This window comes from Meriones unguiculatus, chromosome 12, assembly GCF_030254825.1.
Source record: "Meriones unguiculatus strain TT.TT164.6M chromosome 12, Bangor_MerUng_6.1, whole genome shotgun sequence".
NCBI classification, from domain to species: domain Eukaryota; kingdom Metazoa; phylum Chordata; class Mammalia; order Rodentia; family Muridae; genus Meriones; species Meriones unguiculatus.
Genome location: NC_083360.1, coordinates 61,751,336 through 61,775,162, shown reverse-complemented (window position 1 = coordinate 61,775,162; position 23,827 = coordinate 61,751,336). Strand labels below are relative to the sequence as shown.

The following is a 23,827-nucleotide window of genomic DNA, read 5'->3' as shown; positions in this document are numbered from 1 at the left end:
TCCAGGGCAAGCTTCCTGCCAGCAGTATAGGTAAAACTTGTGAAAGAAAGGACCTGCCAGTCTGCACAGGGAAACCAACTGAAATAAATACATCTGAGCTCTGGACTGGAATAATAATCAGGCTGTTTCAAACTAGCTTTGCTGACTGCTAGATTTTACATAATGTCTATGGCACTGTAAATAACAGGTAAACCTTTCTCTCCTCAACTTCATCTTCCCCAAGGCAAAATCACAGGAGGAGAAACTGTAGTCTCTCTTAGCATTTAGTTGGCAAACCATGTTCTCTGCCTTCACCTTTCCTCTGGGCACAGAGCCCAAGCCATTTCCTTGTCTCAAAGTTGACTGTGGATTTGTGGCCAAAAGTAAAAACACCAGATTCCAGATCCAGAAATCATCCCACACACTTGATTTGGAAGCCTTTCATTTATTATCTCATCTATCCTAAATAACATTATTATTTTATGCACATAGTTCATCTTTTTTATATTGTCTTTCAGCTTCTACTCAACATTTTAATGGAAAGCAGAAGTGCCCCATTTTAGCTTATAGCTCATCTTTCACTTTTAGTGTTGTGTGTTGCTTGACAGTTTCAATGAAATAATGGATGTGTTGACCACCTTTGCCTTCATCCAAAACTGAGTTTGGTCTCTGAAGAGATTTTCAGTGTCCATCAGATTTTGTGTAAACCTATAAATTTTTTTAAAAATGTATAAAAGTTTAAAACCTATAAAAGTCCAAAATCTAAAGAAAAGTGGAGAACTCTGAGAGACTAACAACTTAGTAAGATGTTAGTGTAATATAATCTTGTCAAACTACAGTCAATGCACTGTCTTTGAGCTAAATATTTCCACATATGAGCTTTGTTTCACTGCTTTGCATCATACCAGAGGGTCAAAGTTCACAGGAGTTTCCCAGCTGCGTTTGCACTGTACCTTGATTTTCGTGTGTGTGTGTGTGTGTGTGTGTGTGTGTGTGTGTGTGTGTGTGGTGGGGGTGGGTGGGTGAGATGTCTTAAAATGTCAACAACTTAATAATGTAAAAAGCAAAGAAGACATTTTAAACCATGGTTATAGCTTTTTGCGCACTGAGATGAAACATACGCTAGCATTGAAGAACACAGCCAGTGTTGTCTTGTATGCGTAAAGTTCATGGAAGCTTGTTTATACGTCTTCCAGGTAAGTAAGGAAGACGGCTGAGGAGTACATGAAGTCATCAAACTTTTAAAACAGTTGGATGCAATTACTTCTTTGTTAATTACAAAGAAATATATTTTCTTGAAAAATAGAACTGCCACGGCCGTTATTATGTTATAATTTAGTGTCATGGTTAGCTAAAAATAACAGCTCCCAGGAAGGTAGGGTCTCTCCTGTGTTTTTACATAATCAATTTGAAACAGCCACAAATATGAAGTATTACAGGGAAAAGAAGAGGCATTTTCTGATAAAAGAAAATGCTGTATTTTCTAAGGAGGCTATAGCAATTGGACTGATAGTTTTGGTGTTCTTGAACATGCTGGAGAGGCTGACATATTGTCCCAGAATACATGAGACAGGAGCAGGTGTTCCCGGGGGACAGGTGTTAAAAGGTGGCTGTTCAAGCTTGCCCTCGCTCACTAGTTGACTTTAGTGAAGTTCTGCTAACAGGTGGCTAAGTGATTGGAGTGCCATGTGACATTTATCCTGGGAGCAACTTAGATGACAGGCTGCTACAGACTGAGGAAGGGGGTCTTTGCTTTGATGAAGAAATTGCCAAAACTCATGTCTCATTAGTGTTTCCTAGGGTTCTTTGGAAGTGAACAACAGTTTAATTAAGGGCTGACGTAAACACATTTCTACACACTTTCCCCGCAGCATTTTATCACATTAGAATCGATCAAAATTGTTGCCTTGGGCTGACTTGAACAGATATACATCTGGAGCGCCATGTGTGCAAGCTGCCGTGGAGCTGAGTGCTCAGGCTGCCCTCGCTGCCGCTCTCTGCTTTGGTAGCTGAAATTACCTTGTTGGGAGATGAGTTGACCTAGCTCCTTATTTGCTTAAGCCTTTATCTCTTTGAAGTGATGCTGTGAAATGAATGACACATCAGAGCTTAGGATGTGTGCTTGCTGCAGTGCCAAAACCTTACAGTGCAGCCTGTAAAAATTATAACTTGTTTTGCAAAATACTTGTTTAAAGATAGGCTTAAGTCCATGTGAACTTTTATCAGTAGCTTACTCAGACTTTTTGGGGGGGCTGGAGATATTTTATTTTATAATTCACTATATAATTAGTTCTAAAGCCATAGCTAATTGTCCAATTATGAATCAGAGCACAAGTGTGAACAGCAAGGAGCAGCTCCTTCAACACGAACCTTTCCTTTTGAAGACTTAGCCTCCCTAGTCTTTTGTCATTAGGAAGAATCCTTGGTACAATCTAATAGTCCCATGGTTATAATGATTTAATAAAATCTGTCTTTCCCATCTGCCCCTTTAGGTAGATTGTGAGCTTCCCCAGCACAGGGCCAGTGGGTCTTGCTCAGCACCTTGAACTTCACGTCCAGCTGAACCCCCTTACACTCATGGGCCACTCAGTGGTTGACTTTGCTGTTTCCCCTTGGTTTCCATTCAAGTACTCTTATTTGTGTTGTTGTTAAATCACTTTCCATTATAAACTTTATTTTTTGCTTTCATTGAAAATATATTTTTCTTACATAATATATTCTGATTACGGTTAATGGAATGTGCACTTGAAGCTAACCATCTTGAGTTTCTTTCCATCACTGTGCTGCTTCTCTCACATACAAGAGAATATATATTATAATTTATAACATATATAGTGATGGAACATATGTATATACATACGTGCGTGTGTGTGGTGGAATAGATAAGATGAATTAGTCATCAAGTGAGATGGAAGTGTAAAATTGGCAGTGAAATCTAGAACTCAGACTTTCTTTATTCATTTCTTTAGTTATTAATTTATTTTGTTTGCTGTGTGTGCTCACATGCGCTTGCATGTATGTGCTCAAACCTTGGACAGCATGTCGCGATGAGAGGAAACCTTACGGAAGCCATTGCTCTCCTATTGTGTGAGCTCTGGGCATGAGATTCAGATTGTCAAGCTTGGGACAAATGTCTGTGCCTGCTGAGCCATATTGCTGGGCCATAGACCTCAAAAATTTCCCAGGTGGGATTACGGTTTGCTTAAGCATGTTTAGTTGGACGAGGTGTTTTTGTGTAAGTAGAACAAGAGAGTAGGGGAGCCTAATTTGATAAATTGGAATGGAGTCAGGCACTAAGAGTGAAGAGCAAGATGGACGCACATTCCTCCGACCCCCAAGTACACTGTTAAAATTCCTAGTTCAGGCAGAGACAGGGCAACAGCTGGGGGGCAAGCACACTGCTGTATGTCTGGAATCCCAGAACTTGGAAGGTTGAAGCAGTAGGCTTCTCGGCTTAAGACAAGTCTGGGCTATATAAGTTTGAGCTATACAAACCAAATAAATAAATGAAAAATTACACAATCTGGAAAAAAGAAACAGAACAATGGTCAAATTTTGGGGCAGTTTTCCAATCTGGAATCATTTCGTACTTACATCTTGTATTAATGTTTCGGCCTTCCTGGCTTTTGCTTCTTTTCTCCCCAGTGCTAAGCTACTCCTGCCCTCTTCTTCCAGAAGTACCAGCTAGCTTTTGTCTTACTGTCTTTCTTTCTCTTCAGTGGTCTTATCTTATGTATTATTCAACTTACCCTTTATTATGTATGTATTATCATTCAACTTATTATATATTTATACATCACCCAGCTTTATTATTCAACTAGTTTTCAATTTCATCTTTTTATGTATTATTCTTCCTTCTTGAGGAACAGTAGGTTGCAAAAAGCACAACATTTGTTTTTCTTGACAGAAAGGCCACCGAAAGCCATCCCATATTTTCAGTCCCCAAACATTTTTTGTGTAGTATATGAGTACATTAAAAATAGAAATGATGTCATTTTTAGGTTGAAAGTCAATTACACCACAGACTTTGAAAATAAAATTAAAATAAAACAATACAAGTTTGATTCGTAGTTAAAATGTAATGTCTAGAAACTCAGCCCTGAGTTCTCTGCATAATTGCCTTTTATCCCCCACCCCCACCCCAGTCCATAGTTGTGCTTTTCTTTGAGAGGAATTCACTTTTGTGTCTGTGAGTGCTCAGCATTGTGTCCTTTCCATGCCCCAGAGCAGCATTTCTTTATTGATTAATGGGCCCAGAATTAATTTCACTTAATGGGTAGACAAAGAAATGAGACTAAATTCTCTTACTCCCTTGCTCTTTCTAAAGTCAACACTTCTGCTTTGGCAGGTACACTTTCTCATGCTTGTCTTTATTTGGAGTTATTTTTGCTGTTAAACAGGAAATATCTTGTCCTTTTCACCCTGTGGGTAGCCAATGTCACTTTGTTTCTGGCATGTCTCTACTGCCCATGAAAATACTGCTGTTATTAGGCACATGACCAAAGGAGGACACCCCAAAATGTGGACATCTAGCAGCTACTCACAAAAGCTAAGGCTATCACTTTGACTAAGAAAAGTTATAAATCACGTAAGTTTAAAATGACAAAATCACTCATAATCTTAAACTTTGACACAAATAATATTTGACTTTTTCCTTTATACAAGGAGGCTTCCGGGAGTTTGGCTGTCTTCTGGGAGCACTCAAGTGGTTGTGGTAGTTTTAGGGCTCTTGTCGTTCTTTGCAGATGGTATAGCCAGAATGGCTCTTTTCTGCTTCCTGGTACACAGGGAACTTCACTTTTTTATGTGATGCCTGTTGCACTTTATCACCCATCCTAAGAAGACTTGGGAAACTGATTCACACAGCTTCAGTTCTTTTAAATTTACCTGTAGGCGGAGGTAAACATGAGTCGGTATTAAGCTACTGTCTTTTTTAAACCACCAACCACTAAAATTTTGAAATGAGGACTGGGGAGATGGCTCAGTGGTTAAGAACACTTGTTGCTTTTGCAGAGTACTGAGACTCAGCTCCCACCACTGATGGTGGTCCCTTAACCATCTGTAAGTTCAGTCTCCTGACCTGCGCTCAGCCAGCATGCACATGGTACATACATACATACATACATACATACATACATGCATGCATGCAGACAAAACACTCATCCACATTAAATAGTCAATCCTTTTGAAGGATTAAAGAGTTTTTAAACAGTTTGGAATGGAAACACTGTGTTATCTATTAGAAGGAGTGAACTTGAGCTTCTTCCTCTTCTAACAGTTTGTATGTCTAAGTTCAACTTCCAGTAGGTCAAACCTAATAGGGAGTCATTCCTTTAAAGGTGGCATAGTTCTTGGTTGAAGCTCAGTATTGTCTTTGCTGTTTTCAAGATACCTTAGCTGAAATGAGCTTCCTTTTCCTATAAGTTTTTTAAACCTTTCCTTTGAATTCTGGCCCGTGCCCCAACCCTTTGTGGCAACTTTAATTGTTGTGGCTTCCTGAACAACTTTCTTTTCTTTTTGCCTTTTTGAGAAGTATACTGAAAACAACAACAAAAAACCCCCCACAAAACCTGAAGTCTTCTAGATTAGCGGCCGCCCATAGTCAGAAGTGTAGCTTCTGCCTTCTGTAGCTTCTGCTGTCTACTCCCTTCAAAGGCATGCCATTCCTCAAGCGCCAGCATGCTCACTACTCATCCTCAGTTTTATTGGATGCCTTTTCAAGAACTCAGGTAATTTTTCAAATGGTTTTTAAAAAAAAAATGACACTAGTCTTTTACATTAATAACACTGGAGGCCTTTTTCTTATTCTAGAACATTATGAATAGAAAATGCAGATAATATTTTTTAATGCAGTACTAAAGTTGTAGTGGTCTTCTTTTAACAGAGTCTTCTTTTTAAACATGTACACAACAACATGCAGAGGTGAAAGTATGTGACAATCGGTCTACTTCAAAAGTGATGCAGGGAGCAAATGTGTTGGTGAGATTCTGAATTGATAATGGCTGAAGTTGGCTGCTAGGTGCAAGAAGTCCATTATTATTCTGTCTGCTATGCACACATTTAAAATTTTAAATGATAAAGTACAAATTTTATAGGCTGTGTTATTGTTAGAACATTTTGATATAAATTTATAAGGTTCCATAAAAATAAGCTTTACTTGAGATGTTAAGTCCTAAGTCATCTCCCTTACACTGGTGCCTGCTGGATACTCTTATCAGACATGCTGGCAAGAATACCCAGCAGGTCACCCAGAGCGACCTGAGATGATGAGCCTTCACAAGAGTCTGCATTCATTTACCTGCATTAATTTTGTTCTCCTATCTGTTGCATTAGCTCTGCCCACACTTTTATTTCAGTCCCTCACCTTCTAGATTTTAGAAGTATGAAGTTTTTATGGAATGGGTGACTGGAATCATGAATACATCTATCATGGCATGATTGACAGTATTTTCTAATTCTTTTTTACTTTCTCTCACTGGATGTTTAGCTTTATAGATGCAGAGAGTAAATCCAGTTCACAACTGTATCCCCAGAAAGTGATGTCATTTCAGGCATCTATTAGGCCTCTCGTGCATACCTGTGAAATGAGTATATATTGAGCATGGATTGTGTGTGCCTTTTGAAATGGGTGTCCATAGTGGGTCCACTGTGGATAGTCCAACTCCAGATAGTTTCTGGAGGGTGTGTGCCATCTAAACTGTCTATTTGTCATATGTTACCCCTCTATACCATTCAAACATGAGCGCTTCAGATCCCAGCTGATTATCTCCCTCTTTCACAGGTCACTTGGACTACTTGAGTATTTTATGTGTCCCACCACTTTCGAATACTTACTTTGTAGACCTGTTATCCCCTTGGCTACCTTGAAACTGGCACCACGTGGGGACTGCCCTCCTTAACCTGATGAGGCAGAGAACAGTCCTCTGCACACAGAGTCTAGGAATATGACAGCAAGTGCCACAGTGTCTCTGTACCCAGCCCACAGACTTCCTCTTCACTGCTGACAGAGGTCTCCACTGCATTTTCCTCTTTGCTAACAGCGAATGTCCCTAAGTCAGGAATTGTGTTTTATTTACCTTAACATTCATATTTATCTGGGAAATAGAGGAACCTGATAAATATTTGTAGAATTAGCAAGTTAAAGACTGTTTGTGTTTTTTTTTTTGTCTTTGCTAAACAAGTAAAATTTTTTTTTTTTTTAAAGAGATTGTTTCTCACACGCTAGCACCCAGTTACTTTCTCGCTATTTTCACAAGGTCACCATCAGGTCAAAAGATAGGCCTCAGTCATTGAAGTCAAAGAAGGCAGCACTGGGTTCTGGGACCTAGTGTCTAGATTCCTCTAAGTGGGTGAGAACAAAAGAATGCCAGAGGATTGGAAAATGAGATCTGTTACTTTGATACACTGCTTAAGAAGGCCAAGCAGGTTGAGTGTGTCCCTTTTGCTTTGCAGATATGTCTTCTCCAACTACAATGAAGAAGCCCGAGAAGCCACTGTTTAGTTCTACATCTCCACAGGACTCTTCCCCAAGACTGAGCACTTTCCCCCAGCACCACCATCCCGGGATTCCTGGAGTCGCGCACAGTGGTGAGGCGTTCTGAGGGGAGAGGGAAGCTTTCCTTCTGTCCACAACCAAACACTTAAGGGTGAATGGGAGGTTTATTGTTGTTGCTACGGTGACTATGGTTGCTAATGAACAAAATATTTTTTTCCTACCAGTTTATGAGAAAATATTAAAGAATATATAATTTCACAATATTTACATTTGAAATTTTACAATTTCAATCACACGAACTTTCAAAAATAGAGTATATATTCATCTTAGCTTTAACCCCAAGTTTGGCTCTAGTTTTGTATATTCCGCTAGAGAAAGATGGGTTTCAAAGTATATTTATGAGTTAGGGTTTTTTTCGTAGACACTATATTTGAACACCTTTGAAAAATTTTAAAACCTATATACAATTAGTAATCAGTACTATATACTGGGTGCCACTTACTTTTAAGTCTCCTAGAGAGTAGTGTTTTGATAGTTTTATATATATTATTGTGTTTATAATGATATTCTTACTGCTTCTAATTTGTAGTTAAATGACCCTTTTCCCACTAAATCCAGTTTTTAAATTTTTACTCTTAAGTTGAAACATGGGGTTTATTGTTGCTTTTTAAAAATGCATGACTTCAGATGTTATCATTAAGGAAATTATGAAACTGAGATAAGAATATAAAAATTACAGTGGAATAAAAATTTTCATATTAATTGTTTAGGCTTTGAGCTAAGTGAAAAAAAATTAGTAACCATTTCATAAATGTTGCATATTTGGCCTCAAGAATTTACATACATCAATGGCATCTGCATTACGACACTTGATTAAGAATTTATACTTCTAACATTTTAAATAGTATTTTTATATAATGAAACATGAAACCTCCATAGTAAGCTTTATATGTTGGTTTCTACCAAATATTTAAATATCTAAAATACCAGTCATATATACAATTAGTATGCTTAATAGGTGTCTGCCTGTGGTCAGAACCTCAGTCAAGGCAAAAAGGTTTTGTTCTTAAAGGACTTATGATATAGTAGGGGTCAATGGACCCATCCCTGGCCAAGTATGTAATCTCAAAAGGACCAGATACTTGAAATAAATATGTTCTAGTCTAAGTTTGAAGGGTAGGTTAACTCCAAGAAGGATACCTGGCTCAGGCAGAGGCAGGTACGCTCCAGGACAGTGCGGTCACCACAGCAAGGACAAATTCCAGTGTGGCCAGCGATCCAGAAATGGGGCCTGAAACACAGGGAGACCCACTTTTTAAAAAGTCGTTGGTACAGAACTAAAGCAGAAGAGCTGGAAGGAGCCAGGCTAGAGAGAGAAAGACAATTAACAAGGATTTGTAATAATGGAAGCAAAAAAAGTGCACATGTATTTTTTTTAATGAAGAAAAACATTTCTGTTGTGTAATTTGTCTTTCTGTCCTTTTCAAAGGATTAGAATGGCTTTTATTAATAAGATAACCATTTTTACTTTAATTTTGAAATATAAAATCCTACCTGCTTGTATCAGGCACACTACAGTTCCTGAACTTCCCGAAGATTTGAATTCAAACTTTAGATGTTCTGATTCTGTTGAAGAGAGAGTTTTTTTTTTGTTTTTAGAATTCCTGAGACTAATTAGTTCTCAAGCCCAGAAGCCAAGATGGAGTCACCTGTATGTTTCACAATGTTTCACAGGGTGTATGTACACATGCGCACAAAGCTGTGATGAAAATGTGGGGAGGTTAAGATTACATATGAGGTTAGGATTACATGTGTGTTTCACAGGGTTTTGTGTACACACAGAGCTGTAATTAAAATGTGGGGAGGTTAAGAGTACATATGACTTTGGGTGTGGCTCGTTGTTAGAAAGCACACTTGAGGTTCTGGTCCTGGGTTAAAAAAAATCCTTAGACATTAAGTTTTTAAAAAATGTCCTATTTTTCAATAAACATTTGCATCTCCTTGAATTATACTTATTAAAATAGAATTCAGAAGTCCTTAATGGGAACTACTGTTTTAAAAAAATGTACAGTTGGGCTTCACAGCATCTGACAGAAGGGTTCCACAGGGAAGACATTTAAACCATGTATTCTGTTCCCACACTTCTGCAAGCCCTAAGGACCAGTCTCCTAGACCTGGCCAACTAAATTTGTACTTCTTCACCATGCACTCCTAAATTTTTATATCCTAAGTGTTTTCTTTGAGGGAAATGACAGTATCTCTTTAAACTTTCTCCTTCTCCCCTTTCTCTTTTTCACATAATCACAAAGTTGAAGATGATCATTATAGACAATCTACATTTGTAGTCACAAAAAGAACTTAGTTTTCATATTGTTTGCTGGGTTGTTTTCTAAAATGTTGAGCACTATTTTTATTTTCATATGACTTAGATCAAAATATTAAGGCAATGGAGACTTAATCTTTACTTGTAGGTATTTGTTGTCTTAATTAGTAATTATTTCCAGCAACTCTATAGAAATAATGGCTAAAAATTCTCCGTATTTAAGGTTTAAAAAATTCTTTTTCAAAACTAAACATTATATCATATACTATTGTGGAAAGGTACCATTGAACATTATGAACACACATATTTTATATGGTATTTCATGCTGCAAGTAGAACATATTATTGCAAATATATGGGTAAAGTCATCTGTTTACCTACATAAAAATTTAAATTGACATTTTTGTGGCTTTTATTTTTGATCATACCTTAGCAATGCTGCTGAACTTTAGTAACAACTGGAGTCAGAATAAAAGTTAGCCGCAGGATAAAGATCTTTTGGTTTTGAAAGGAATCATCTTCATTAGGAGGAAGGGTCCCATTCCATGTGCTAATGTTCAAGAGTATTTACATGGTGAGCAGGCCGTTACTCACGATCTGACATTTTGGTCTGTTAATCGTTGCCTTTCATTTTAAACAACTGTCAACTAGGTTGTATAGAGAGATGATTTATTCAAAACTGAATTGCATTTCTATTTTGAGTTGTAGGAGAAAGTGTGGGTCTGCTTCTTTCTAATTAATGCTCTAACTTGGTCTGATTTAGGGAGACAAAGACTCCCTAATCAAAGAATGTATCTTGAATGGAAAGTAACTTACTCAAATATTGTGTTTTGTTCATGGATCTGGAAAGAAAGATGGGTTTGTTATTGTGGGTGGAGTTAATGTCTATATGTCCTTAGCAGTGCCAGCGTGCAGGAAAATAAAAAAGTGAAAGGTAGTTTACTTAATTATGGGAGCAAGTAAACAAAAGGTCTCCACTTTTATAGCACTGGAAGTGAAAGAAGCAGGAGGACGGTCCACTGACTGCCAGTCTTTGGTTTTTTATTTGTGTGTGTGTGTGTGTTCTGCAGTCATCTCAACTCGAACTCCACCTCCACCCTCACCGCTGCCGTTTCCAACGCAAGCTATCCTTCCTCCAGCCCCGTCAAGCTACTTTTCTCATCCAACAATCAGATATCCTCCCCACCTGAATCCTCAGGATACTCTGAAGAACTACGTACCTTCTTATGACCCATCCAGTCCTCAAACCAGCCAGGTAAAAACAAGAGAAAACAAAATCTATAGAGCCTAAGGGATGTGGGACAGGTCTAATTCTAAGCATGAGGTTAGTCAGAGAGTATTTCTGGTACAACATCAAGCCTTATAATCTGTCTTCAGAAAGCTGTATGGTGACTCAATACTTTTTTTTATATATATATATAATTTAAAGGTGGCTGAATGACAGGTAGGAAGTGTGTTGCCCCAAAGGGATACATTTGTGAAGCCATTTTGGGTTGAATGTTTTGGATTTTCATTGATTGAAAGTTTATGCAGAATGTTCATTGCCAAAAACCTCCTGAGCTGGAGTTCACACCTCTGAAATACCTGGTTTGATGTAGAGACAAAGTGCTTATTTCAGGCAGGAGCAAGGTATGTGCTAAAATAAACACCCACAAAAGAACTTACAGCTGTATTTATAGGCCAGTTATTTGGCATTAAAATCAGCTTTGGTAATGTAAACATTTTCAGCAGCCTTTGATGACTCCTTGACTCTTTGCAGAGACATGACTTAAATTTAGTAATGAGCAGCATTTCTAGCTCTTTCTCTCTTTGTCTTCTTTCTCTCTCTATCGCTCGCTGGCTCTCTCAACATCATATAGTGGTTCTAGGAAGTCTTTGTGTAACTGCAGTAACTCTTGCGCATTTCTCACGCTAGATGCCTGGGTTTTTTGTTTTGTTTTTGTTTCTGTTTTCTGGTGAGAGGTCACTGCATAGAGGTTTTTCACAGGAGGATTTTCCATAGTCAGCTAGATGGTCTTTGTGCCAATAGAGTCTATCAGTGGTTTCAGCTGCTAGTCTAGTTACAGTATCTAGGTTTCTGATGTAATTTTGATCTTACAGACTAGTATTGGGTTTTGTGGTTTTATCTAAAAAAAAAAAAAAAAAAAAAAACCCTTTTCACTTCTAACAACTTTTAAGACTTTGGGGAATCAATACAACATTTTATGATACCACTGTTAAATTTTGTGCCAAAGTTAAAGTATATGAGCATGTATGTATCAGTTACAAAGTTCAGGGAAAAAAGCTTTTGTATTAATTTGTTAAATGAAGGAGAATGGTTCCTTTGGATGCTTTATGTTAAACATAAAACACTGTACCCCTCGTGTGGCTTAGAAAGTTACCTTTGCTTTTAGTTTTACTAACTAATATATAAAACTAAATATTAACATTTGTGAGTTAAACATCTATTTGTGCTTTAGGAAAAAAAAAGTGTCCATGTGGTATAGTGAGGATGAGACTAAAGACAATTAAGGATTGGGTGAGATCTTGGGATGCCAGTTCAGAAATAAAATTTGCTCTCAGAGTATGGATTCAAAAGTCTCTATTCCATAGAGTATTTTGCTAGACTCAGCTGGGAACAGTGCACACAAGGTCTGATTTTAATTTGTGTAGAATTTCCATGAATAACAAAGTCTAATTAAGACATCCATTAAAAGTCCTTAACGTTAATTCAGTGTGGAAAATCTTAGAGTTCCATTGGATTTTTTTTTTTAACTGATGTCTTAATTAGGCACTGTTAGGGGGAAAATTATGCAAATTAAAATCAGGCCCTTAGTGTTATGCATTTCTTTAATTATTCAGTGCTTGTTTTACATATATTTCAATTTCTTTATAAGTTTAAAGTGCATATTAGGTGATAATCTGCCTCTCTTGTCTCAGTTTTTCCTGTATGTTTTCAAAGTAAAGGTCCGGCTTCTAGAGAAGCATCTTACTTCCATCTCAGTTGAAAGCCAAAAACTCAAATAAAAACCTTCCTAGTTTTATATACTGGAAGAAACATAGTAAATAGGATAGCCCATCTCTAGTGCCAGTCTTCCACAGCTGAGAGACACCCCTCTCTATATCCAACAGCCGCTGAGGGGCAGGTGCTTCAGAACATAGCTTCATGTGTTTAAACTAGTGGGAAAGGGAAGAGTGAAACCTCCTTTGACCCTGGTGTTTTAGAAGAGTCTCCATGGACTTAGTCACTCCTCCTTGTCCTTTTTCACACTTTTGAATGGGAGAACACCTGTTTGTAATCATTCAGTTCCTGTAGACAAAAGTGTACACTATCCAACCTTATCTTCAGTGGGACATTGCACTGGGATTCTTACCATATGACTTCTGCTCTGGGTAGGTATTGAATTGTTTTGGTGAACACTATGTAGAGACACTTTTGCCAGTGACAGTACCACCAGGACAAAAATGAGAGCTTTCTTCTTTCCAGGGACATACACAAAGCAGTCATTTACAATGTTCCCATAGCCAGAAGTTGATAATGTCCATTTTTAAGAAACTGACATTGACCTAGAAAGAAAAATGGGTCTTTATAGTGAATAGCAGAAATATATTTTTAAAGGACATTATATCTGCTTTGATGTCTTATTCCAAATGCAAAGCATTTGCATTTCAGAGTATTACTGTTTCTCTGTACCTTTGCAGTGCTGGAGATGGGGAAGGACCACTTGTCCCCAAGTCCTGCAGTCAGCAGCTCCTTCCCAGCCTTGTCCAGCACCATACTGAGCTGGATTCTTAAGCAACTGAGATGCCTTCTCCTCCCAACAGCAATTTGGAGATTAATTCCAATACTGTGGCACCAATTATTGCAAGAGAGTCATGCTATTCAGTGGAATATTTCAAATAAAATTGGCTTAAAGATATGTCTCCGACAGGTTTCCATAGAGGAAAACTCCAGTTTGTTTTCTCAGCATAAAGTTAAATAGTCAAGTATACATGATGAATTGTCAGGATATTCAAAATCAATTTTTAAAAGTAAAATAGAGGAGGTAGCCCCTCTGTAACCCACCCAAAGACTTAATCTATGCCTCTAAGTCAAAAAGTGCTATCTTTCTCTAAAGAAATCACCAGTTATAGTGTATATGTGAGTATTTAGATACACATTGTTTCATTAATTTCTTTGCTTGGGAAAGTTGAGTTCATAAAGACCATATATTTGTGGAGAATACTTATTGCAAATTGTTAGGAAGACCACGCAGCAAATATTGTTTCGTGAGCATAATCAAAACCAGCATTCTCTACCTGAGGTAATATGTTCCAAGCTTTCTTCAAACAGTTTATCCTTAGTGTTTTGTCTCCTACCATAGCAACTGTTTTTGTATTAAGTACATAAAACTCAAATAACAACATCTTTTCTGAAACTGGACAGGAAAATGTCTTTATTAATTCTCACAAGCATTTGTGTAACTTCTCACATATAGCCATGGAAGAGCAACAACAGCAGTGTGAATCTGAGGGTCTTTGTGTTCAATTCGGTGCATCACAGTCATTTTTCTCTGGGGGTATTTTATTTCTCAGCATAATGTGTGACTTACTTTTACAGTTTATAACTTGGTGAGCATCTCAAGTCTTAGATACTTTAAGTCTTATTCTCTACACTGTGTTAGTAAATCATTGAATGTAGACTGGACACCCTAAAGTCTAGGTCACCTGATACGTGTGTCTGCATTACCAGTGTGTGAGAGAAAGCTGGAGTCCTATATGAAGAAGAATGGATCACTTAGTGTAAGCGAAGGAAACTGTATAGGGTTGGGTATGTTTCCTATTCTTGACATTCCTGTTTCCCTTATGGCAGCGACACCATGGTTCAGCAGGAAGATACTGTACTAAGAGGTAGAGTGAGGACGGTTGGGTTTTTACTGTAGAGAATTGGATAAGGAATTCCATTATAGCTTTAACTAAGGTTCACTCTCCGTGTGGGTTTTCTACCCTACTACATGAGAGGGTTGGGTGTACTGGGCTCCGGGGGTTTTGTAAAGAGGAAGTCACCTGTGCAAAGTGCATTGATGATCAAGGCCTTGCTTGAAATGCTGTCGTGTTGCTTTTTACCACTAACCATCGACTGGATCCCAGCTCGGATTGAGAGGGTCTTCCTGGAGGCTGTCCACCTCCAGATCCACATGCGCACACTGAGTGGAGTTGCTGGACAGGAATGTCTGCCTTTTGGATTGCTTCACCCCGCATTCTGTTTTTGTTTTGTAGCCTAACAGCAGTGGTCAAGTAGTAGGGAAAGTGCCTGGACATTTCACTCCTGTCTTGGCACCCTCTCCCCATCCCAGTGCAGTGCGACCTGTGACCCTGACCATGACAGATACTAAACCCATCACTACATCCACTGAAGGTGAGGCAGCTTCACCTACAGCAACCAGTAAGTATTTCTGTAGGAAATGAGAAATGTCCATCAAAGGCACCGTTGGATACATGATCCAAGGTGGAAAACAGGGATGTTTCTGGCTACCTGACCAGATGGAGATTTCTCATTTAAGTGGAGCTAGCAGGCATGTATGTGGCCGGGCTGTCACATGCTTTCTCTTATCAAATTTCTGATAGTGCATCATATTTGACAAGGGAGAAGCATTTTTTTTTGAGTAAACAGCCATAACAAAAGTAATAACCCATGCCTGCTTGTTCAAGGTAGACATTGAAATTACACTGATAACACAACACAATATAAAAAAAGAAGTTTTACATCACCAAAGAGAGATTAGGTAATTAATACTTATTGGAGCGTTTCTAGAAACCAAGCCCTTCCCTTAGGCGAATGGAGTCAGTGTTTCTGCAAGATAATTACATGTTTACCTTACTGTAGGTTATGTCACTGTGAGAAGCGGTCACACATTATGCCATGTAGGCAAGAACACGTTGAAATTTAGGATTAGGTATGTGTAAGGTACCTACACTTACATTATCTACATTTTCTTTAAATCTTTTGGTTATTTTGGCTATCACATTACAATCAGATACTATGCTTGTTGGCATGGCCATAGCACTATAAATGTCAGACTCAGGCAGTATCCTTACATAGTACACATTGTAAATGTCAGGCTTAGGCAGTATCCTTATGTAGCACACATCAGTAAGCCAAATGATTCCTCCACTTCATCATGTAGAATATTTGGAATTATGTAAGGAATACATTTTCAATTGGCTTCCCCCAAACTACCACCATCTTAGAGGGAGCTGGTGCACATAGACTGGCCAATGGCAAGGTTTCATCTGAGAGGCACAAGCATGCTCCATCACTATGATGTGTGCCTTATAATCCAGTAGCTTTTTATTTGCAAAGAACAAGGAAATCTTTGTGCTCTGGAAACTCCCATGTGGAAGTATAATATCAGAGACATCATTGGCTCGTATTCTGTCTTTCTCTCCTCTCTCAGCCCTGAAAAAACATTCTTTTTAAATGGCTTCTAAAAACGTGCAAAGACACTGTCCATGAAAGAATGTACAACACCTTAGCTGCACAGTGAATTCTCCACATTCATTTATCCATTTATCGTAATTCATGATCCCTATGAAGTAGTAAGTCCGGATAGGCTGGGGATACACAGCACTAAACAGCGATGCTTGGTAAGTAGCTCACTAGCAAAGAGTCCCACCCTGAGAAGCATTTTCCTGAATGCAAAGATGGATGAGACTTTTCCTCTAAATGTTTTCTGTGTATGTTACAATCACTAAGACACTATATGTGCATTCTGAAAGTGAGCATCACAACATCTTTGAGCCAAGACAACAATTTAAATAAAAGCACATTAAAAAAAAAAAAAAAACCCAACATGATTTTAAAAGGTAGTCAAAACACTATCTCAGGATAAATGATCAAAACCAAAGTTCCAGGATCTTCTGGTGCCTACTTTTATGCTGACACCCATACATCAAATTCAGGAGAGGCTCCCACCCAGATAACCATGGCCCTTTCACAGTGTGCCTTCCCCCTCTTAAAAAATTTCTTATATACTCATGCAGAGGTCGTTCCAAAAAAAGATCTTACTTGACTAGAAAATTTTCTAAAATATCCAAAAGGACTATCTAGCTTACAATAAAAGAAGGCTTTTCCATGCCTGTGTAAAATAAATGTGCTAAGTAACACCACTGATAATGAGAGACTGGATGTTGAATTTATACATCAGTGAAGCTAAATGGAGAGGGCAAGAAAGCCTCTGTTTGTGATTGGGAAGGACACTCACACATGAGCCTAGGCATGGTGTTCACACGGTAAGAACAAGGCTCCTCTGTCACTGACCAGCCTGTGCGTTGAATTCGCCAGCCTGGTGAAGAGCAGCAAATGCTGGTTGCCGGCAATCATACTTGCCGGTGCCCCTTATTATTTAACAGTAATTCGAACATAACTTGCGAGAATCTTTCGTTTTTTTAAAAACTTGACCTAAAAGTATCCAAGTTCAAATGATACATTTTTAGGTGAACATGAAGAAATAATATATTGATTTTTAAAAGCTAGCCATTTGAAAGTCAGTGTCTGAATTCCTAATTATTATAAAGGTTTTAAACCTTTCAGACTTCGTAGTGTAACATATGGTACAAACTCAATTTTTCTTTTTATCTGCGATGGAGCGATAGGCTTAATTCTTCTTTTTCTCAAAAAAAGGTAGGCTTAGAAATGAGAATATTTCTCTGGGAAGTTCACTCCAACAAACAGAAAGGCACTTGTTAAAAAATAAATAAAAAGGAAACTAGAGCACAGCAATGTAGAGACCACTCACCCGCCATCCACTCCACCTGGCAACCAGGTATGTGACAGTTAACACTAGCTTCGTCCTGGCCAGTCGCAATTGATAGCTGTTTCACACTCACAGAACATGAAAGATTTCTTTCCATTTTTTGTCACAATTTTTTCTACTATATTTGAGGACGTTCCCCATACTAAACAAATATGGAACTGAGTCATTCTATGTGCTGTAACCCAACTGGGGTCCTCTTTTAAAAAAAGTGTTAGTGAACTTTTTCAAAGTTGTATACACACTTAAGTTCAATATTTTTTCATCTCATAATCGTCATGTACATCTGCTAACTCTGTCATTGAAAACTGTCAATTTCCCTGACTCTTTGCCTACTTTTACATTGAGAGTCACAGGCAACCATCATTAGACCTAGGTGATAGGTGTGTCCACAGAAAAAGACTCCAGTGTAGCCAAACCACAGTCTCTAGACAGTCCAGTAGCTACAGCAAACACAGAGAGACACCCACACCAGAGGATACATTGTGGTTTATTGCATCGATTTTTTTTTTAAGTGGGGGGAATAGTTGATTTGAATTCATTTACCATTTCTTTTTCATTACTTGCTATTCACTCAGACCAAAGAGAAGAGAAATGGAGACTCCTTTTTGGTAGTAAATCCCACTTCTCTGGGTTTCTTAAACATGGACAGGGTGTTCATTCTGACAGTTCACAATTTTTATCTTTGTTTTTGTTCTTCCTTGATCAGCCTACACAGCCTCAGGCACATCTCAAGCCAATCGATATGTGGGACTAAGCCCAAGAGACCCATCTTTCCTGCATCAGCAACAGGTGGGCACGTTTCACCCAGGTGGAATGGGGTAGCCACGCTTTGCTTCGGCGCTTTTCTCCATGTTGCCTCTCAGTTCTGGACTCAGGATGGGGCTCACGGGGCTTCCAAGACCAAAATTGATCATTTTGTTTCCCAGATTTTTTTTTCCTCATTTATCCTTTGCTTCTCACCTGTCTGGAGTTTCTGAAACTCGCTCCCCACCTCCTCTGTCTTCATAGCACATAATGATAGCATCCACAGAGGCACCGCATTCCAGCCACACAGTATTGTTCTGCCTTACTGGATACTGAGGACTTGCTAGCCCATGTGGCTTTCAAGGGCTGACATGGAAAACCAATTTGAGAGTCAGAACATAGTTTGTGTTGGAAGCAATTTTGTTTTCTCCAGATGCTTCAGTCCTCCTATGTATTTTTATCCAGGAGGAGGGCGCTTTGTATAACTGAGCTCATGGGGGACAGATTATTCCCATACTAATAGTGTAAATTGCTTCACTGGTTTCAGATGGGATAAAACACTTTTTTTTTTTTTTCGGGAGAGGGGGTCGGTGATTCTGCCTTCTTACATCATTTATGTTTCAAGTAGTGTTTTAAATTTCACATCTCATTAATGCTGTAAATTTAATGCAAATGAAGTGTTTACCCAAACTGTGAAAAACTACAGCCAGGATTAATGGTAGCTTATAAACAAATTAGCCACAGTCAAAAGCATGTACCACACCATCATAGAAATCCCATGATTCTAGTTATAGGGTCACAGATATACTTCTAAACTCTTCAGAATTGACGTCTATTTTATGAGACATATATTCACTCTTCTCAAGTTTGGATACCAGGGCAGTTTGAAATTAACCGTATGCAAAACATTCCATAAAAATGTAGGCCACAGTCCATAAGGCAGAGCCAGGAACAAACACCTTGCTCTTCATTTGTGAATCGTCTATGTTTTTATGAGGTCTATACATGTATCAAGCATGCACAGTTACTTGTGCCCACTTACTCAGTTCTAGAACGGCCTATCTGGATTTTGCTTACTGTTCTCCAGGCCTTCCATTTCACAAGGCAACGTGATAGACTGTGTATGGTAAAGGTCACCACATGCAGAGTTCAGAGAAAACCATAGAGATGATAGCTCATTCAAGATACTTGACATTTCGCGAGGTTAAAATAGCAAAACAGAACACAAGAGAACTGACTGGAGACATCTGTATATAGTTATGGAAATACCAAATAACAGTTAGTGGCTTTGCTAGCCAATGGCTTTTCAACATAATTCTCTGGAATGTTGCCTTTTTTTTCACCTCCAAAATTGCTATAATATAAATATGTTACTATAATTCTATTTAACAAACGTATGTGTTTGTTGTGTTTTTCAAACATACTCAGGATTTATAGGTTTTGGAAACTTGTTCTTTTAAAAATATCATTATACATTTTTTCAGGAATATTTTTGTCATGGGACTTGCTATTATTCTTTATGACACATCTCTAATTTCCAGTTAATTTTTAATTCAAAAAACATGCCTCCATTATTTAACCTTTAGCCCCAAACACATTTAGAATATTATAACCAGTCCCATGCATTCAGAAGCAATTGTCCTCTCTCTTTGCTCTAGTCCAGGGCAGTTTTAGTATATACCAATTAAGATTAATGTCAGGGTCTCCTATAATGACAATCACAAAAAGTTTATTCAGACTGAACTTCTCTTTTTAACATTGTCTAAGATGCATCATGCTCAGCAGAGTGAGAACATGAACTTCAAGGTGGGCAGAGATCTGGGCACCTTTTAATCTGAGGGGTGTATCCGACAGACACTTCTGTAAAGACTGACCCTTGTTATTTAAGTGGGCAGTGTTGAATAAAGACCACTTACAATGTGAATATATTATCCGAGTTCAAACGTGGTTACTATTTATTAATACATGGCATGCATTAAATTTTGGAAGCAAAAAGCCATATGCTCCTCAGTTAAAATCTGCAAATACTGAGCAGTTAGATAATTTATCTCTCTGTTTATAATGGGATTTTTTTTTGAAGAAACTCAGTTTGCCAAATATACAATGAATTATGATTTTAAGGTATGAAGAAAACAGTGTAAATATACATCACATGATGTAAGCATATCACTTCATTGAAGCACCAGTTAAAATCTGTTATCTTTAGCCTTTCAAATTAAGAACAGGAGAGATGAAGATGTATCTACAATGTACAGGAATGCAGAGGGCCAAACAGTTGAAGTGACTTCAGTGAAGGTTATTCTTCCACTAGCAGAAATGAGATTGATTTACTGTGTCCTCTCATTACTTTAGGAAGATTTAGAAGAGACAGTTCTCCTAAGGGCAGCTCCTAAATGCATTGGGTTTAAAGCACTCAGTGATGAATGCAAAAGAAAATCAAGGGGTACATGAAATAAAAGTGATCAATCACTTTATATTAGCGAGGAGAAATTCAGAAATTAGAAAGGCACTGGCTTTAGTCCGAGGTAGCTCTTTTAAACATTCCCCATAACCTTTAATATACATGACTCCTTAAAAATAAATATTGTCACCAGGTACATTCTTGAGGTCCTGTGGGTTGCTTTGTAAAGATTTATCCTCTTGGCTTATGAAAAGTATTGGTATGCATTGTTGCATGCTATTTTTCCCTTAGAAAAGAACTTTAATATAGCTGACATAAATTAAAGTTAACAATAAATTTAAGATTATTGTATTTTTGGCTGTCTTCTCATAACCTTCCCACAAAATGACAATGCAGAAGGGCTTTCACCGTAGCTGTTTCTAACACAGGGTCACATTGACGTTTAAATTGAAATGTAAAATATTAAAGTGCATTCGTTCTGGCAAATTTGAATAGTGAAGCACATGCTTTTATGCTTAGTTGCTTATTACACATATTTCTTAGTAGTCACACTTTTGCAAGCTCCTTTTTACAATGATTGTTTTTGATTAATGCCAGTTCATAGCTGCCTTGAAGTAACAACTGGTGTGTGTGTGTGTGTGTGTGTGTGTGTGTGTGTTTCTGATGTTGGAATTTGACCTATCATATAAATGTGATATCTCATTTGAACTTAAAAAAATAAAGTCACTTAATTATGGCAAGTATTTCCAAGAAGCAGTATTTCCAAAAGCAGCTGCTAGCTTGTCATTAATAATAGCCCTCCCCGAGAAGGCTAACCCTCAGCTCGTAAAGCTGATCAGGACTTGCCTTTACGGCATGTCACCACCTTGGGCATTGTTCAAGGCCTGGCACTGGCCTGTCCTTGGGATCATTAGCAGCATTTGCCACTGGCGTAGGAGAAATCTCCAAACCAGAACCCTTTCAACTAGAGCTTCATTCTGCTTTCACTGTTCTGTGTGGAGACTTGACGCACTCCGGGGCCCTGCTTTAGCAAGCTGGGCTCTGCTCTCTACTGCCAGTTGCCTTGTCTTGGTTTGGAACACCTCAGAGAAGGTGAAGGTACCTTCTCTGACTTCCCTGTGTAGAAATCCCAAGGGATGTGGTCCTTATTTTCCTGCTTTCTACCTCTCATACACCCTGCACACATTCCTTCCTGTTGACAGGGAGGCAACCCTATCTCCCAAACTTTATCTACTTGAGGAAATGGAACCATCTAGCAAAATGTTAGATTTTGCTTGGAAAGAATAGAAATTATTGTACAATTCAGCCTTACAGTTTTAGTGTAGATGCATATTGTGAGACAACTCAGTTAAATTAACCCATTCCTTATATACTGAGCTTCACAATTTGCTTATTTGCTATCATAGGAAGTTTAGTAATTTAAGCAGAATCCTTTAGTAATACACGTCAATACCACACCATTTTTTGACAGACTTTATTGTAAATTGGCGCTAAAAGTTTGCATCTCAGAAACTTTCTGTGCAGCCATGGGCCCCACCTCACAGCCCTAAGAGACCCCACCATACTAACCAGCCATCACATTAACATGAAAGTAACCCTTGGTAGCCTGGAGATTGTAAGTGGAATGAGTAGGAAGTTGCTTTGCCTTCCTTGAATGAAAGTAAGCTCCTAACTGTAGGAAATAAGACTGATTCTCAGTCTCAAAAGGATGTCCTGACTGTCTGTGCTGTCTGTGACTGCAGCCCTTGGCTGAGCGCCTTGTCACTTACTGCGTGGGTTTTACTGGTGCTTGAGCTTCAGCAGTTACATCTCATGTGACTGTGCAACGCTGTTATTTCAAGTTCAACTACCAACTAGGTTATACTGAAATATTTTCAACACTTCCCTGGGTAGAATTTGAAAGTGCTTTTCATTACACTAAAGATTCCTGTTATACAAAATAGCTTTTAAAGAAATCGCCTCTGCAGGGTTTCTTTTTTTAAGTAAGACATGAAGTGAAATCCTCTTATAATATTTGTCCTGGCAAATGACAAAGCCAAATCTTGGAGCATAAAAAACTATTGAAAAGTCAGTCATTAGAAGCAAGCAATTGAAAAAGGACACAAGTGGCTTATGAACAAGCTTCTCAGTGGAGTCAGGAAGCAGGCTATCAACACTCAGGCGGTTCTTATTGTGGCCGTTATCATAATTGACAGCATGACGCAAAAGCCAATCACATGATTTCTGGATAGGTATGTAAATGGTAAGAGGTCACTTTTCACATATGCCTGCTGAAAAGGAAACACATTTAAAGGAAGTTTTAGTTAAACTAATGGCTATGCAAATGTTTAGTTTGGGGGCTAGTTTTTAAATTGAAAAGAAAATGCTTGTATCATCTTTCTGTCTTTTATTTTCAATTCCTTTATTTACTTTTTCTGGATTTCAAAGACAGGGCTCTCTATATAGTATTTGAATTAATGTCAAAATAAAATCACATTTAATGCACCCTTAACTTTCAATCAACAAAAACACAAGGGGGAAATTATCTTCTTTCCTGAAACAAAAGCTCTCAGTGGGAAAATTGTAAAGATATTACAACAATTTGAGTTGTACATGAAGCTCAGGATAGGCAAGAGAGAGTGACAGGCATGGTGAGTGGGGACAGGACAGGCCTGGTGGAGTGGAGACAGGACAGGTGTGGTGGAGTGGGGACAGGACAGGCGTGGCAGAGTGGGGACAGGACAGGCGTGGTGGAGTGTGGTGGGAATCAAGGTTTAGGAGTCAGGACTTTGGCCTTTGTCTTGTGATGGGAACAGCTGTGTCTAACTTTGGACAGGCCTTAAAAAGGAAAAGGGTCACATGTCTCTAGCATTCCTAGATACCTTAAGTCTTGGAGGCAGGAGAAACTTCCATAGAAAAGAAAGAGCCCCTGTTTTTCCAACTTTTAATGTGATTTTAAGTTCATGGACTATTCATATCCGTTTAACTTTGTTTTAAGTATCAAGAAGCATGGCTTCAAAAATTGACGGAGTGACTTTAAGATGCCAGGGTGGTCTTGATTTTTCTTCTTGGCAGTTTCATTGTGATCATTTTCCCTGTTCATTAAAGTTCTGCAGCATCCATTCACATTCC

At 38.3% G+C, this 23,827-nt stretch overlaps 1 protein-coding gene across 8 annotated transcripts in view; it reads left to right on the top strand.

Annotated features, from left to right (window-relative positions):
- Nfib (nuclear factor I B) overlaps positions 1-23,827 on the top strand; it is a 224,547-nt gene that overhangs the window by 176,096 nt on the left and 24,624 nt on the right. For 4 of the 8 annotated variants that reach the window (XM_060365777.1, XM_060365778.1, XM_021649505.2 and 1 more), the window contains 4 exons: positions 7,432-7,566; positions 10,867-11,051; positions 15,035-15,200; positions 18,278-18,360. In XM_060365777.1, coding sequence (XP_060221760.1) covers positions 7,432-7,566; positions 10,867-11,051; positions 15,035-15,200; positions 18,278-18,360 — 569 coding nt within the window. The remainder of the gene's footprint in view (positions 1-7,431; positions 7,567-10,866; positions 11,052-15,034; positions 15,201-18,277; positions 18,361-23,827) is intronic. The other 4 variants (XM_021649507.2, XM_021649506.2, XM_021649508.2 and 1 more) reach the window with 2 other exon arrangements.